This window comes from Poecile atricapillus, chromosome Z (genome assembly GCF_030490865.1).
Source record: "Poecile atricapillus isolate bPoeAtr1 chromosome Z, bPoeAtr1.hap1, whole genome shotgun sequence".
Lineage (NCBI taxonomy): Eukaryota > Metazoa > Chordata > Aves > Passeriformes > Paridae > Poecile > Poecile atricapillus.
The window spans coordinates 28,069,648-28,087,930 of NC_081289.1; the positions used below are offsets into that span (position 1 = coordinate 28,069,648).

Here is an 18,283-nt window from a genome sequence, read left to right on the forward strand (position 1 = left end):
GGCAAACATTATTGCATTTTGACTTCTCGATTTAATTATGGACTAGTTGGCACAAGTGTTAAAACTCAGGGCAGATTTATGATACTGAAATACTTAAACTTGCCTCTCAAGACTGCTGAATGGTGGCAGGTTGACTGTACAGCATATACGTTAAAAAAATTCCTTTCATTGCTAAGAATTTTTAAATGGAGGCTCAAAATCTATATTCTGCTTAAACTGAGAATTTTCCACCAATTTATCACCATGATGAAAAATGAGGTCAATAAATTTTCAATATTCAGTGTAAATATTCACAATAAGACAGCTTCCATCCACTCGACAGAAGTTTTCTAGAAGCCAATTAAAAAACCCCACCACCTTAATACTTTTATGCTAGCGTCAGAATTCAGGAAAGCACGATGTCAGTAAGAAGTACATAGAAGACTAATTAAACTGTATTTACAGCTTTACAGAGGAGAAACAAAGAGACAGGAGGAAAATTATTTTTCATTAGAAGATGTAATTCCTAGAGCTAGCTTAGATGTTAGGGTAGGACAATAATGCTTTATGCAATTCATAAGACTCAAAAATTATCTTCTGTGATTTCTTTCCTTATTATTCCTTGGTCAAAGTTTCAGGGGACAAAAAAAAATTAGCCCACAGGACTGAGTCATACAAAAACCCCAAAATTCTGAAACAAAATCTGTAAGCTATTAATTACAGTTTAAAAGTACAATATTCAAAAGAGCTGTAATCTTGCTATGGCACAAGATCTTGAAGCCAAACCTCAAATATAATTCAAGGGTTCCAATAAAGAACAAGAAACCTACCCCAACTGCTTAGGAACTTTCATTTTCCGAGGCTTTTTCTCCTTTTCTGTCCCTTCATCTTTTCGCTTGCGTTTCTTCATTCCACGATCTTCACTTTCTTTTAACTTTGCTATCTAGAAAAGAGATCAAATAAAGGACAATGATTCTTCCACCCTAAAGGACTTCTATAGAAAGAAGCGTTCAATTTTTTTACCCTTTCCAATTCAGAGCCAGGAAAAACACCTCCATGTGTGTAAAGACAAATGGTAGGATGGATTCCTAGTACCAATTGCAGTTAATGACATGTGTTAATCATTAATAATTTTTAAACAGTTATGAAATTTAGAGTTTTCAGTAAGATAAATACTCTAAGGTACATGCAGACTGCTGCCCAGCCAGTATGGCCAACCGCTACCTTGGAAGATGGAATCTCCCCACCTTCCTCAACTACCACAGTTTCATTGCTGACTATGAAGCTGCACAGTATGGAACATCTTTGCTGGTCAATACAGACCACCCGCCTCCCCTCCCTTGTCGATCCTTAGATTACTTGAGGGTGCAGGGCAGGGAAAAAGAAAGCCTTCAGACTGTGCAAGCATCAGCCAGCAACAGGCAAAATTCTGGTGCAGTTATCAACACCATTTTAGTCACAAATGAAAAGCACGGCATCATACAAGCTGCTAGAAAAGGTTAACTGTATCCCAGTCACAGTCAATACAAGAACCTTAAAATCTAAGAGTTATAGAGCAGGAAAGGACAGCAGGAAGCACTAAGTTCTCAGAATCAGCATACAACTTGTGAATGTCATATTGCAATTATGTTTGCATTGCCTAACTTGTCTAAGTTTATAGAACATCATGCTGTTTGTAAACATTCTATATATAATTTTAATATAGCTATTCTTATCAAGTGAGTTAACTTTATCATCAGGTGTTTTGGTTTAAGTACTATTCTCAGTATTAGGAACAATTTCAAATCATGCAAACTTCATGCAAAATCATTAAGAGCAGTGTTGATGAATTTAAGTTCTCATCTATAATAAAATTCTTACAAAATTACAGAATAATCTGTCAGTTCAAGATGGGTGGACACAACTTGTTAAGCTGCCTAAAGACATGCTTAGTCTTACAAGACTGGATAGCCTGTGGACATCCCGAGTTAGTTCCTGAATGCTAGTACATGAGCCACAAAACATAAAATCTAGTAAAACAGTACCATGCATCATTCTGCTTTTGTACTCTTCATTTGAGCCATTCTAAGCATATCAAATATTTCTAATGTCCACCTAGCTTCTACTTCTGTATAATCACTCACTTTAGGCGGCCTATGTTTTTTGTCTTCTGCAAAGTCTTCATCTTCTGATTCAGATGCCTGGCGAAACTGCAGTGTACCGGTGTTGATATAAAACCCTCCATATTTGGTTGTCAGGGATGCAGGAACCAATTCATCATACTGGGCAGGAAAAGGAAGATGAACTTATCAGTATTTCTTAATAAACTAAACAAGTAGTTCATTTACCAGTCCTTATACACAAAAATATTATATATACCAATTCACAGCACAGCTTGCTATAATAGAAACAGGACAGCAATGCTATAGAAAATTTACTGGTTGAGGCAGAGAACATTAATATTACAGAGTATCCTCTGAACTTCCAAAACAATGACTTTTTTGGACAAAAAGGCATGATTATAGCAATAAAAGTACTACTTTCTGAAGGTAACTCACCACTGTGCCCTGCTCAAAACCTTACTTCTTTTAAAAAGTCCTCTGAAATTTTCTTTTCTTAAAAATGCTATCCCAGAAATTACAAACTTAACCACAGTATGTTACCTGACTTCCAATTTTAGGTGCTTAGTACAACATTGCATGTTAAACATTACAATGCCAGGACTTTTTTCATTTGAAAGCTAACATTCTCCCTTTGTTCAGACAATTTTAAAATCACAAAATGTTTCAAGCTCTATCAATTTATTTTGAAAAGTACTTAGTATTTATGAAGAAATTTCCAAGTTATAATTATAAAGTTGAATCTCAAAAATATTGAAATCCAAAGACATATAGAAAAGACGGTCAATAATCAGTATAGTGGATGACAATATTAATTCTATTATTACATGCAAATAACAACCTCCATGCCATGTAAAATATACTGAAGATAAAATTTTTTAACAACTGAAAAGTCTAGGCTACCAAACACTTTTAGGTAGGAGGAAGAGTTATCCAGAAAAGAAAAACAGTAAATATGTACTTCAACAAGGAAGCTGGAAAAAGAGCCTGAACTGGAAGCCTACTGAGGGATTTAATCTGAATAAGTAGTTAGAAACTTCCCTGACTCATCACCTTTTATCTTTCTGGAACAGAAAGCTTAATATGCAGTACAGAAAGACAAAATAGGAAAGGAAAAGTGGTGACAGCATTTATAAAGTATCCTAAGATGAGACTGGAAGTTGTATAAGAATTTCAGAGAAAACTCATGCTTTTTTCCACAGCTCTCACAACCAGCTTCATTAGGTGCAAGGAAAATGAAAGTAGAGAAAAGAAATTATCTACGGTGCTTAATGACAGAGCAGACATTTCCCATTTGAGCTGACAGGGTGTGAACTGAATTAGCGAGGCTGGGGCAGTAAAGGATCAAAACTGGAGAATACAGAGTAGTTGCCAAGTTAGAAGGAAAAAGCACACAGACAAAGCTGAGACCATTAGCATAAAAAGCAAAAGCCAACAGAGTAAAGAGATGTGGAGCAGTACAGGAAGGCCTAGGTAACACACAAGTGAGGATTAAAGGCAGTCCACAAATGAAGAATCATGAATCCCAGCAAATTATCTCGCTGTGTGGCACAGATCCACTGGAACAAGACAACAAAAAAGGCAGAATTAATTCAACATACAGAGTGACTGTATTCCATAATAGTCAACAGGCAAGTAAGATCAGCAAGATGTGGATGTATAACTAAGCAGCTGAAGTTTCAACAGTTTCTGTTGAGGACTATGAACTTAGTCAGACTTTCAAAGACTTTTCTGACATTCAGTTCCTCTCAACCCTTGAATAAGACTACTTTACCAAAATCTGGTTCTACCCTGAGCCTGCTGAACAAGGTATAACTTTTAACTCAATGTTGTATTTTAGACATAGGGGCCTGCAGACCACAGTGTAGTTAGTACAACCCCCTTTGAGCTAAGCTTACTATTTTCTAGTGCCAGAACAGAAAATGAGTATGTTTGTATAAGGTATTAGCAACAGAGATTAAGCTTCATTTTGAAGTGCTTCCAGAACTCTCAGTTAAAGGGAACATGGCTCTGGCAAATTCTAAATCTTCTTATGAATTGTTTTCAAAACCTTTGCTTTAAACTAGTTTTTTTTGTGCATGAAATCACACAATTTATCTTATGAACAAAAATAAGTTTAAAGCCCTTTACAGTGTTCTGTTCTTCCTTACACATTTCAAGGACAAGAATCAAAAAATCTCAGACCTACAAAGAGACAGAACTTGACAGACTCCTGTGAACACAGGTTTGTCCTACGACTGATTATGGAATCATTCTGCAGATAACAAAAGACTGTCTGACCATCTAAAAGCAGGTTCATATGTAAGTTATTTTTAACTATTGTCCTTGAGCTACATTACATTACTTGGCTTTTAGTGCCATAAATCTAATTAAATGTTTTGGTATGAAAGATAATTCAGTTTTTAAAAAAAATAAGTTAACTGGTCTCAACTTCATCACTATACCAAGAACAAAGAATTTTTATGGATTATACCAATTTAGTTCTGAAATCCAGATCCATAACAGTATCTTATATTAATATTGTCTACTCTTGTGTCCAGGTATTTTGACTACAATCCTCAGACATTCTACTGTGATCCTTTTCCTCATTAACCTCCCTTTCATACAACAACCTACAAAAGTACATATGTGAAAAAGTTTTTAAACATTTCTGTACTAATTTTTGGAAATGAGATTTGATGCAAACATGTCCAAATGTTTTAAAAAATGTAGATTATTTGTTGTGAAACAACTAATACTTAGCTAAAAGACAAGCAGGGATAATTTTTATACCTTGTTTAGTTTATTTTTGAGGTAGCTCTAACCAGCTTGGGGTGGAGGGAACTGTTTAGTTTTGATCATCAGTAGCCCACTGAATAAAGGCCAAGCTACTGAAATTATGTCAAATACAGTTCCTTCAGTGAAACAGACTAAATATCCACACAGTTCCCTACACACTTCAGGATTCTTCAAACATATAGAATTGACTGATCTCTATGCTTCTTCAAGATGCAAAGAACTGAAATGCACTCTTTGGCTTTGACATCCTTTAAGGCTCAGTTTTCAAACACAAACATCTAACTACCACCATTCCAAAACTACAGTACAACAGAACCTACAAGGAAATCTTGAACAAGGTTTAGGGGAAACAATGCATCGCTTCACTACTCCAAGGAGACATCAAAAAGCAAGCACAAAGAGCTTTCCTGTGAAACAAAGGCTTCTCCTCCAAAATGTGCAGGGAAATTGGTGGGTTTGTTTGTTTTTCTTTTAACCCTAGGGAGAAGGACAGCTGGAATAGCTCAACAGAAAAAAGCATAAGAGATTATAAAACATATAATACTTGGCCCAGGTTAGTGTCATAGGAGAATCCTAGTTTAGTAGTCGGGGTATCATAATCTGTCAGACTACCAGAGCACCTTGAGAGAAGTACCAATAGACATCTATTCTCCTGTTTTGTTCCCATCTCAACTGACACCTTTTACACCTTTCCACCAGCCACCAGAGTTAGGTTATTAGCTTAAGTGACGTTCACAGCAAACAGATTACATTCTTATCACCTCAAAAACATTTCAGCTGAAGTTATAAAATGTATGACCAGTCATGTGACCACTTTTACCTGTGGTAATTGAACAACTCAATTCTTTTAGAGCTTGAGCTCTGACCTGACCCACAATGGAAATCTAGTTCAGTATTAAATAATTTTGTAATGTATTACTTAATCTCTCCAGGTTTAATGTTACAGAACTACTAGAAGACTCTGCAGAAAAAAAGTTACACTTTCCTTTTCCCCTCATTTAACATGAAGAGCAGACTTTCCATAAATGACACTCAAGACAAATGCTCTTATCAAAGATGTGATATTTTGGCATGTTATAAACCTCCCTTTGTATTACATTAGTAATCATATTGTTTGTGTATTTTTTGGGAAACACTTAAGTTCACTGTACTGCTTAAACAAATTCAGCTACTCAAAGAATAGCTAATCCTAGACGATGATCTACCCCCTCTAGTAGCTAAGATTACTTTGAAAAGTGATTTTGTGCTCGTCAAAAAATTAAATCTAGCAAAATACAGGATGTTGCTGCAACCATTATTTCCTTCTCCTGCAAATTTAAAGAGTGGTACTACACAGGCCAGATACAAGTCTCAGGTGTTTTCAAGAACCTATGCAGGTGCTGAACTTTCAGTTTATTCTTATTCTTTCCTAAAGAAGGGTATGCCTTTTTGCAGAAGGAGCTCAAAACCATTACTACTGCTTTAACAAGCAGCAGATGCGTTCTGCAAATTTAACTACCTTTATTCCCCTAGCCATTTTGGTTCTTGTATCTGCTTAGTTCTTGCACCTGTATCTATTTGTTTGATACCCCACTTTATAGCTTGATATATTTTGGAGTGAGGAGGACAAAAAGCAAAGAAACTCTGAATTGAAACTCGGCCTTGTACTCACTCAAAATGCATAGGACGTGTCAGGGGCCAGCCGGCAGGCATCCCCTGAAGACATGCAGGAAGCAAACACAATGTGTTATTAAAGGTGGCACAGTGCACTCAGCTAAATGAGCACTATTCCCCAAACACAAAACTTCCAAGCCTGGGCAAAGTGAAAATGAACAAGGAAGACAGTACTAATATAAACACAACAATCCAGAGACAATGAAACAGTTGGCAAGTGAACCTCTTAAAAACAGAAGCTTTAATGCACCCTCATGTATTCAGTGTGGATGAAGTTTGCTACTGAGGTCTACAAAAGCAGCTGTTTCCAGATGAAAAATGCCACAGTGTTCAATTTCTCTCAATACACCATGGAAGTACATTTAATAATGGATCCTGTGGAGTGTTTTTCTGTAAATGCCTCTAACATTTGCAGGTTGATAGCTTGGTTGTTTCGTTAGGTTTTTTTTAAGACAGTAATCTTCCTAAAACAACATTACTCCTTTCCATAGCTAGCAAAAAACAAACTCCTTGGAGTAGGAAGAATGAGGGAACAGTATCAAGTTGGTCTGAAACTACATCTGGCCTAGACCCTCACAAAAATGGTAAAAATTTCCATCAATACACTGAGCTGCGACTCCCTGAAGAGATACTATTCTTGCTGGGAAAAAGTTTCTCAGATATTCAAGAGTCTTGTCCAAAATAACCTTACTGACAACCCATCAGCTTCAGGTTTTAGGGGCAAGCCAGTGTAGGAAAGAAGAGGATATTACATCTATCATACCTTTTGATGTCTGGAGATTACAAGATGAAAACAAACTTATTCTCGAAACATGCGAAAACCATGTATCATGACACAGAATTTCTGCAGAGACCAAGCCCTTAAAGTATGAAAAGTATCCTAGGGAACCCAGATAGTAAAACAGTAACGCTCTTAACAATACGTCCAGAATTAATAAAACCAACCTTTGAAAGGTTTTCTGTAAAGATGATCTGAGCTCTTTTGAGGTAACACGTAGCTAAAGAAAACTAAGTTCTTCATTTTAGCTGAAGTATGTGTTTTGGAGAAACTTTCCACCTATGAGAAACCATCGATAACATTGGTTTTCTCTAGTGAACAGCACAGGACTTTTTACATCAGTGTTTAGAAGGCTACTTTGGAACAATGAATATAACAGACTAGATCAAATATTTACACAGGGGCCTGGGTGTCTGAAAAACTGAACTGCCTGCTTCCCCCTACTCTTGGCATTCACATCTAGCTTCAATTCCTGCCAGTATGGCTACCTGGTATCACTGCTTCAAAAGACACTGCTTACAGACTTATAGGCCAACAGTTCTTTTTCTACATTCATTGACTTGGAATGGGGGAAGTCTTTGGTTTGGATACCCAAGCCTTGCTACCTTCAAGTAAGAGAAAATAGCATGCATTTTCATTAGCATCATGTATTATTTTAAATTCCCTCTTCTGTATTGCAAAGCAGAAAGCTCAGAGAGCACTGGTTCCCTTGCAGTCTTTACCTATATAAAGCTTACATTGCCAGGAAGGTATTCAACCAACCAAATAATCAGAGGGCATCACAAGATCAAGTAATCAGCCTGATCTGGCTGGACATGCATGTGCGTGCAGGAAAGATAGACTGGGCGAAAAATTCTACAGGAATTCCACTCCACAAAGAATGTAGTTCTGGGCAGCTTACACTACAGCAAAACCTATTTTCAACATCAAAGCAGTGGAAACACTGAGGAGGAGCAGCTTTCTTTGCAGGTTATGGACATTTTGTATAGGTCCATTAAGATAAGCAAAGATTAGGACTTGCCCTCAGGCTAACCCCTATAGAGCAGTTAGAAACAATAGTAAACTGGTTTTGATTTACTTTTTTTACTGGAATTATCACAAATCCACTGACTGCAGTCAAAATGCTCAACCCAAGAATAGGTGCTCACACAGATTTCCTGCTTGCCTGCAAATGCATTTACCTCAAACTGTTTTTAAAAGCTATGGAATAAATCCATTTCAGTGCCAGAGAGCTCAGTATTTCTTTCCCAACTGTGACAAGAAAAAGGACTAAAATTCTGAGGAAGCTTTCAATTTCTATTTTTTTTCTTCTGGGATAGAGACAAGCTAATCCTGGAGCAATTAAAGAGGCACTCATATTCACTTTTCAAGAATTTGTGTTCAGGATATTATAGTTTTTTCAGTGTAATCAGTGTGTCTTCTTAGAAGTCCAGGGCATGGCTCCAACATACCTCAGGGTACACAGCAATTTCATAGCTGGCCACACAGAAGATGAACAAGCCAGTCATGTAGATTTTCCTTCTGAACACTTCTCTTGTATTCAAGACAGAATGATGGAATTAGAGGTTTTGTTGAACTTCAACTCCTACATTACAGGACCCTTAAGCTCTGCAACATGGACTGCAGCTGGCACACTATATTTTTTTCTTCTTTTCTATATAAAAATGGGGATAAAAGCAAACCAAATATGGCCTCTTGCTAGTCTGTATTTGTACTGCAGACAAGTCATAATAATTTGTTGAGGAGAGCAACCTCTAGAGACTACACCATTTCTCCCCAACAGCTTCCACAGTTAGCACATGATGCAACCATTTGGTCCTCCAACAACTGCCTTTTGTACATTTTGCAAGGACTCTGTCAAAGAGACAGAAGTAAATTCTCCTTCAAATCTACTGGATCTGCTGCTGGTAGCACCACCAGTGGTGGCAGGAGGCACAGTATGCTATGTAGTAGTACACCAGACTCATACCTTGACAGAGACCTGCGCTATGAGTATTGCCAGTGTCCCAAATGTCCTATCAGATCTGTGATGGATCACAGTAAATCCAGGAAAACCTAGCTAGAACTTGGGTTGGGTATCATAGCATTTTAAAAGCGAAGATGATGAACTTAAGCAACAGTGAGAAACAGGATAAACCTATAGGCTCAAGTGGTTTCTCAGCAGAAATGAAGAATGTCCATTCCTACCAAGCTGGAGACCAGAATCTGACCTTTGGAAAAGACATGCAAAGGCTTAGACCCCAGTATTATTCCAGCAGAACAGCCAGAAATTGTGGGATAATGAACAGTTTAATATTGGCAGGTTCAAGTTTCTAGACAAAGAAAAATTACAAACTAATATAAATTACAATAAGCACCTTACAACAAACTCTTCACACAACTTCAGACCTACTTCAAAAAAATACTGATGCACACAGAGAATGTGCTATGCACTGTGGTTAACTGCTCAACTTCTTCTGCAGAAAAAGGTTATCAGCTATGCAGACACTTTCTGTGCACCTCACACAAGCCATAGGATCACTCATTGGAACATCTACATGCTAGAAACTTCATAGCTCCATTTACTCTCTTTACTCTCAAATTTTAGAACTTAAATGAAAGCTTTACATATGCTAAGCAATGCACTTATGTACTTTTCTTACTCTTTTCTCTCAACTCCTTTTCATAATATTTCCTCTCCCACTCATAATTTTAGCCCTCCCCCCTTCTCATAGCAGATCACTGCTGCTTTGTCCAGTGTCACTCAGCACTGGAGGAAACTGAAGGCAAGAGACAGCTCTTATTTTTGGTTTGTTTTTTTTTAACTTGACTAAACTGTACACATACTTCATTCTGACATTTAATAAGGAAAAACTATAGAAGGTTTCTGAACTTTTAAATCATCCACTCTTTTTTCCAAGCTTTCTTCTCATTTTCATGATTTCATGTATCACCTCTAAGATATCTTCAAATGCCCTCTTATAAACTTTCTGATATCCTTGATACTGCCTGCACCAAACTAAAACCTTTTTCTTTTAACTTAAGATGTGTTTTCACTTCTGAAAAATATTCAAAGTAAGCAGTAATATCCTGCTGTTTAACCTGTTTTGTCTCAAATTTTTCAGACATATTCAATGCTTAGAATAACCATCCTATTTTTACTGTTTAAGAGAAGAATAGCTTCCTGATCTAATGAAGGAAATATAATGCCAGTAACCCATTAATAATCCTGAGAGCTAGTACAAGAAACTAAACTGAGCCAGTGTCCTTTCGGTCAACAGTAAATGAAGTGCACAAATAAAAATATTTTAATTTCTGAAGCTGGAAATGACTTGATTTAGGAACGGCTTTCTTAATTCTTCGGAAATATATCTTGAATAAGACTACAAATACAATAATTCATTGGTCTCCCAAAGTAGTACGCCCTTTGTATTCACATCAGTTACAGACAAGTACAAAGTATTTTCCCTTACCCTTCTTCTGTGTTGAAAAGATAAAGCACTGTCTCATGATTTCTTGCTGCTGTGCTGAGGCTTACTTACCGCTTCAGAATTATCAATGAAAGGGTCCGTCTCGTCGTAGCCATAACCTATATCAATTAGATCCTGCAGGCGATCTTTCCGATGTTTGTGGGGCTTTCCACCCTGAAGACAAAGCAAGTGTTACATCACTTAGGAAACATGGAAGCAACGTACTAAAGCCTACAAAGCATAAGGCATTGGAGGAATAGTCATTCAAGGAATTAGCAGTTTTGCTTTCTTGAATGCTTCCTTGAAGATGGTCTATACGACTAATGAAAACTTCCACACAACAGATGCATTCTGGCAAACATGCCTCACCAGAATCATCCCTGAAAAACAGTTACTAGCACCTTTGTCTGCAAGACCAAGAGCTTCCTTCATCACTGTTTAGAGATTCTTCCCTGTCCTACGGTTTTAACATATAGTGACTGGACTGCCAATGCTGGAAGGGCTGGGATAATTTAGAAACAGTCACTTTTTCCAGTATTCTACAGAATCATTACAAGTGAAAATAACGATAGCCTAGTTTTCCCTACACAAACACTTTTTTCCTAAAGTGTTTCCCTACACAAAATGGATTAATTCTCTATAGCACATAAAAAGTTGAGTTTTAAAACATAAAATGATACTTGAGTATTAAAGCCAGAAGGCCTAGTTTTCTAGCTCACGTATATTATCAAAATCATCAATAAGTCTTAAAAGATAAAAGCCTCAAAGAAGCACTGCCCTCATTAAAAAGGTAACTTCCATGAATTCAAGACTTGCTCCTGAAACTTCTCTGCCTGCACCCTACAGCTGTGAGCATTCTTACAGCAAGTCAGTCCTTCTAGCTGTGACATGCAAATATCAGGGTCCACTTGTTACTATGAGAATGCAGACACTGTTGAAAGGTGGTTTCACCCTTGTTCCTCTATGTGAGATGTAAGCATCTCAACACCTCCATTTTAACAATATTTTGAGAAAATGCAAATTTGTAAATTTGTACAATTACACAAGTAAAGCATGTGCTCTTGCAAGCAAACAGGAATCTCTCACATACACTTAAATTAACAAATGTAATAGTGCTAGGAGAAGAACTTCAAAAGCCCGTTCTGCTTTTAATTCACATATCCAAGCTACATCCCAAGCTAAGTACTCCTATTGGTCCTATCATCTCCACCAATCACTCATCTGGAAAAACATCTGAATGACTGCACATTTCCAAAATATGCAGTAGTTTCTTAAAAAAAAAAGCTTTCATGAAATGGATGAGAGAAGAAAAAGTAAGTTAGAAAAACATAAGAATTCTGATTAAATTCCAGTGAAAAAGCTTATATAATTCATGCTTCTGACTTAGGTGCCAGCAGGCTAAGAATGCTTCATAAACCATACTTCACCTGTACTGATGTTACTGATGTGTAATGCAATCCATCTCTGTACTACATATATCTTGCAAGTAACCATCAACATCCTTGTTTTCGAGTCTAAAATATTTTTGCAGCAATGATTATCCTATGATTTTATGATTTCAGTATAATACAAGGGCAATAAAAAAATTTAAAACTTCCAATACATTCTGACTGCCTGACAGTCAGAAAACCAGATATGTAACAAAGGTAGTTTAAAAAAAATAGTCTTGTAATAGCTGAATGAACAGCAGTCTTAAAATAGTACCTGTATTCAGACATACAAAAATATAAGAACCACTCCATGTATAATTAAGGGATTGTCCTTCATGTTCAGGCCTGGCTCTAACCATTTATGTTTAAGGAACTGTGTTGAGATTTCACGTGATCAAGATGTTAAGGATGCAAGACTGCAGCAGAAGAATGAAGGGATTATCTGTGTCACTGTCCACCATGCAGCATTTCAGGGAAGTTTTACCACTGCAGCTTTCCTCCAACCTTTTTCTCTCATAACACAAGTAGTCAAAATACTAGAGCAAATTAAGGTGTCTAGTTCCTGAAGCTGAAAATACCACTCATGCAAGTATTGAAAAAAGCCAAAGATGACTTTAATATATTAACTGTCATGTAATCTTGTGTTTAAGCAACCTTTGCCCAACAGGAATAGAAGGTCAGTGGCAAATACAATGCCAATACCTGAAGAAACTTGAAGAGCAGAATCTATAAACCAATAAACATGGTCTTTATGGTGGATAAGTTAATAAAAGCTATAAACAAAAGAACCAGCAGGCACAAGAATACACAGAGCAGGAAGAAATGTTGGTAGAATAAAATATTTCAAATGCTTTAAAAATGGTCCAAACATCTTTAAAGGCAAGAAACTGTCATGAGATGAAGAAGGTCTGCTTAAAATGATGTCTGATCTACAGCTAGGAAAGAAAAGGTAAGAACAGGTATCTCATTTTAGCAAAGAGTGATCAGAGAAATTATTATGGAATATGCATTCATTCACCTTTGGAAGCAACAGAGCAGGTAAAGAGTTGGGGAAGGACAGGGGTCTAAGATGACAATCTACTGAGGCAAGTTAAAAGAAAAAACAACTGAAGAATAACTGAAAGACCTTACAGTTGCTCTGAATTTAGTATGATAAATAGGCAGTTGAATTCAGCATCAATAAAGCAAGGTAATCCACACAAAGTACAACCTAAGCAAAAAAACATACACCATGCTCCAAATTTATATGCTGCTCAGGAACCACTGGAGTTGTTATACACAGCTCAGACATTTGCTTAATCAAGAATGGTCAAAAAAATATGAGTTGAGACTTATTAAAAAAACCCCAAAAAACAGAGAACAAAACCAGAAGTTGTTATAACACTGACAAATCAGGGCATCATACCATTAATATGCTTACATTTAAAATAAGAAATTAGAACAAAAAAGAGAACAGTAAGCCAACAAGGATGTTTAAAGGTAAAAAACAGCACTTGCATGCAATAGCAATGTTAAAGACACTACAGCTGGAGAACACAAGGGCTGGATTTAGACGATAACATCAAAATCACATGCAATGTGCAGAAAAACTGGAAGTGTATTTCTCTATTTCTTACAGTACAGAAGCTATGGAGCACTACATGAATTCATCAGGCTTAAACACTGTGTTTTTACATGACAATCATCACGATACTCCAGTGCCATGGAACACAGAAATCCAGTAATGATTTGGGAGATTTCTGGCAAAAAGCTATAAAAAGATTAAGCATGTAACCTTTGGGTTTGAGAGAAATTAAGACAACACAGACTGACAGACAGGCACAGTGCAGTAATATCAATGAACACTTGGTCTATTTATACTTTCAAGTATGAGATTCCACTAGTGTCAGAGACTATGCTACCATCCATTAGATGGACCATCATTTCTCATGTAAGAAAAATTCTTACATATGTACACTATTCAGTATCGTGTTCACAACAGTGAGGTTCGGTCTCGTGTTCACAACAGTGTTTGATTTTATCTAGAGAATAATAGCAATCAAAACAATGACAACTGGAATCCTTCAGAGCAGATTTTTTTATGCTGATGTTCAGTATGTGCAGCAAATACAGGAGAGTTCTGAATAATCAAGTAAACAAATGGTATGTTATGCATTTTGTTTTACAAAAATGCACTTCTTCACAGGCTCTTAGTATCTGCAAAATATATCAAAGGATGTACTGATTTGGTTATGAGTACAGGAATTTGTCTGAAAAGAAGTAAAAAAGTCTTCAAGGCAGATTGTCCTTCATGCATCAAATTTTCCAGAAGTACTGCCACACGTTATGATTAAAAACAATGTCTGAATCCACTGTGAACAGGTATCTTAGATAAATAATACCTAATTAAATAAGGATATAGTATTCCCTGCAAACCTGAAAAAAAACCCTTTCTTTTTTTCTCATACAACCACTGACCACATTCACAGCAAAGCTCTGCTAAGGAGTGTTACAATGTAACTCCAGCTAGGAAGAGTATCCTGCAGTATTCTAGTCACTCACTTGATGAGAATGGCTATCTGCTACATGGGATCCCTGCTCCAATTGAAGCTAGGCAGTGAGTATCTCACCACAAGAGGCAGAAGATGGCTGGATGCTGCCAGACCATGAGCAATTGTACCGGGTCAGCGTTCAGAGATGCAATTCCTCTGAGCATGGATGGCAAGTAGAGACTGATGGTTCTCATACAGGAAGAGAAAGGACAGGGAGTTTCTAACACAAGGAATCTTAGTCCCTCACCACCCTTAATGCTTAGTGGCTCTAACCTAGTAAGTAGTTCTTCAGATAGAAGATACTCCCTTTCACGGGGCTGGAAGGGACAAAAGGCGAGTCAGAGAATGAAAGGGGAGGAATCAGAAGTGCAAGTAGTAATGAAGATGCAAGTGCACCACAAATTTTTATTACCTATTGTTTTCTAATAGTTAAAAGCATCTATTTGCCCCTTTCTGTGACTACTGAACACTGAATTCTGGTTTTCTTAAGTCCAGTAACACGTTTTGTCCATAAATGTACATGTTCAGCTTTGATGGATGCATAAACATACATGTAAAATTAGATTGCTTCCACTACCATTCCCTCCTACATATATTGCTTTACATACTCACATTGATTTTCACCTACTGTAGTTAAGCAACTTTTTTCAGACATTAGAAAATCCTTAATAGTGGAAATGAGTTTTTTTAGAAAAGTATGATTGAAACATTTTTCTCTCACATTCAAAAACTATTTATCATTCAAATTAAAAGCAAATAGCATTTTGGAACAGCCTTCTCAATTCATCTTGGATTCTCTCAATCTCTCCAAAAAATGAGAATGATTCTTTGCAGTTTAAGAGTTGATTTTGTTATGTATCACAGCTAACATGCCTTGAAATAGTAATTACTTCTACAGAATTTATAGACTGGGCACTTAGAAAAATCTGCCTTTGCCAGAAAAAAAACCCAAATAAGTCATACAAAAAAGATTTTAATATGTATATTAATAGCAAAAGATACAAATGACTGCTCTTGTTTCCCCTTCTTTATTATTGAGGTGTTCTATTAGTAATCCAGAATATCAACATGCCTCAGCATGATGATGAGCTCTGATTGCCAGCTCAGACTTAATCACCCAACCCTACCCATATGAATTCTTAAAGACCTGTTTGGGTGCGGTTTTCGTCAACATTTTCTGATTTCTACCTTCATTTACTAGTGAAAGGCTCTTTATGTTGCTAGCTAGTGTTGTTCAAGTCACTCACACTACACTTTAAGGAGCCAGTAGAATATCATCAGGCAGCTGGCAGCTACAAGACATTCATCGAGTAATGACTTACTATTTAATAAATAACTTCCTATGGAAACATTTCAAACTAGTCAGGAATTCATCAAGATTCATCAGTGAATACTGACCTGCATCTATTACCAAGTTGTATTTATATAGGAAGCTTTTCCAAGAATAGCTCCACAAGCTCTAACATCTACAGACAAATCTATTTAGCAGACTTGTCTGATAAGCTTGTGGCAGCTTCAAGGTACTTAAATGAAATACAGTGAGATAGTCATCACTGAAATGTACAGAAGTCATTTGACGCTACATTAGCAACCTTTTTCAGCAAAAAAAAATCCCAACAGTATCCTATCACTATTAAATATTTGTATTTTTAACAAAGTGCAGTAACTTACGTATTTTGCCTCAAACTTCTTGGCAAGCATTTCTACTTCATGTCGCTCACGTTGTTCATCATTAAATGGATCCTCTAAATGAACTGATTTCTTCTGAAAAATGCAAAAGTTACACATTCATTCCATAAGAAACAGAGTGCATCTCCAAACCCATTAAATGTCCAAAAACAATACTCTGATGACTAAGTAGTTAGAATTTATACTTAATCTCTAAAAATTACTTTGATCATTGAATTATCATCCACCTACTTTTCTTCTGATGATAACAAACCCAGAAGAATTAAGATAAATACTCAGATTTGTATTTTCCCAAGCATTCCACTACAACATCAACTAAAAGTGTAAGCATAAGAGAGAATTATGACCATTTGAGGTTAAAAAAACTCTCTAACCACAACTCCTTTTCACCTCTGTTTCCACTGGTTCCTCTAATAGGTGTTATGATCCTTCTAGATAGAACAGACAGGATGTATGTGGTATGCTAACCAGGAGGCAAGCAGCCAGAAGACTAAAAATCTCAGTAAATTATAACCATAATTAATGTAAGTCTTTTATCTAAAGAAAAAAAATTATAGTGCAAGAGTTAATTTCAGTAATCATAACTATGTTAGCTACAAAAGAGATTTAATATTCCAGCTATGCATACAAGGAGTGAGTAGTCCCTTACTTTTTTGGTGTTTTTTAGAAAAGATGTTTTCACTGAGACAAAGTCAATGAACAGGGTATACATAGTGTTTTTCGGTTTTTTTTTAATAAGCGATGGCAAGAAAACAGGGCTGCCCTCCTTCAAACCAGAGCTCATATAAATACAGGAACTGCCAGGTGGGGGAAGGTACTAGGATGCTAAAATACAGTGGAATTCCACTTTGCAGAACTTTATAGATGGCAGCTAATTTTACTGCACATGGACTACTCACCAATGAATAAATGAAGATTTATGAAGAACAAAAAAAACTAAGTTCAGAAAAGCAAGATCCTTCCTCCATAGTATGAAAAACCAGTATATTGACCAGATGGTGACCAAACCAGCTCATTAGCATCAAGACCAATGTAATGAGGAAGGTAAACTAAGCAAAACTGCAAGCACCACATAATTATAATACATTTTCCAGACTAAGTATTTAGAGAAAAAGTTAATAGGGGCTATAGTTACTCCTAAAACATAAATTAAAGCCACTTACTTATTTCCTGCAGGCATAATTAAATATAAAATAACTGCTCAATTCATGAAACACCATTTTCTCTACTTTTAACGGGAAAAGGTATTCCTCATCTTCTGCTAGGCATATGTGGCTTTTATCTAACTCTGAAAGGAGACAATGTTGAGCCTCAAGATCAAGTAAAACTTAGTACTTAAGTGTTAACTTGCTTCTTTCCATCAAACATCCAAAGCTGCAGCGGACTATCAATTTGATTAGTTAAGCATTACTGAAAACTCAAATTCAAGCAAATTTTAGTTTTGACTGTTTCTAAGGGATGGATGGCTCCCAAACTAAGACATTACTACTTCAGCACCTTTAAAGCCTGTTTGACAGAAGACAACTTGAGCTTCTGGCTCATCCACTTCAATTTGGGTTTGATGCACCAAGCCTCACTTACCCCAAAAGAAATGGGAGCACACTTTCACTTCCGCCAGCATTTAAGAGGCAAATAAGCTCTTCAACCACACAAACTTATTACTCACATTCAAAACTTTACTTAATTCCTGCCGAAAGATGAACTCTACAAACAACCCTATCAAAGGATGTTCTCTTTATGAAGGCAAAAAAGGACAAGCACAAGTTTTTAAAATATACATTTCCACTAGCTTCTGATTCAGCATAGGAACGTAAATTTGGAATTAAAACAAAGACAGAAGTTGCACTGCCAAATCAGTTTTGGGATTCTTTATCATTTCAGTATTATACAGCTATTA

At 36.5% G+C, this 18,283-nt stretch overlaps 1 protein-coding gene across 3 annotated transcripts in view; it reads right to left on the reverse strand.

Moving 5' to 3' along the window:
- The window catches only part of LOC131592581 (ubinuclein-2-like), a 44,716-nt gene that overhangs the window by 23,564 nt on the left and 2,869 nt on the right, over positions 1 to 18,283 (reverse strand). For 2 of the 3 annotated variants that reach the window (XM_058864166.1, XM_058864163.1), the window contains exons 2-5: positions 16,369 to 16,461; positions 10,809 to 10,910; positions 2,103 to 2,240; positions 810 to 922 (exon numbers count right to left, since the gene is read on the reverse strand). In XM_058864166.1, coding sequence (XP_058720149.1) covers positions 810 to 922; positions 2,103 to 2,240; positions 10,809 to 10,910; positions 16,369 to 16,461 — 446 coding nt within the window. The remainder of the gene's footprint in view (positions 1 to 809; positions 923 to 2,102; positions 2,241 to 10,808; positions 10,911 to 16,368; positions 16,462 to 18,283) is intronic. The other variant, XM_058864165.1, reaches the window with a different exon arrangement.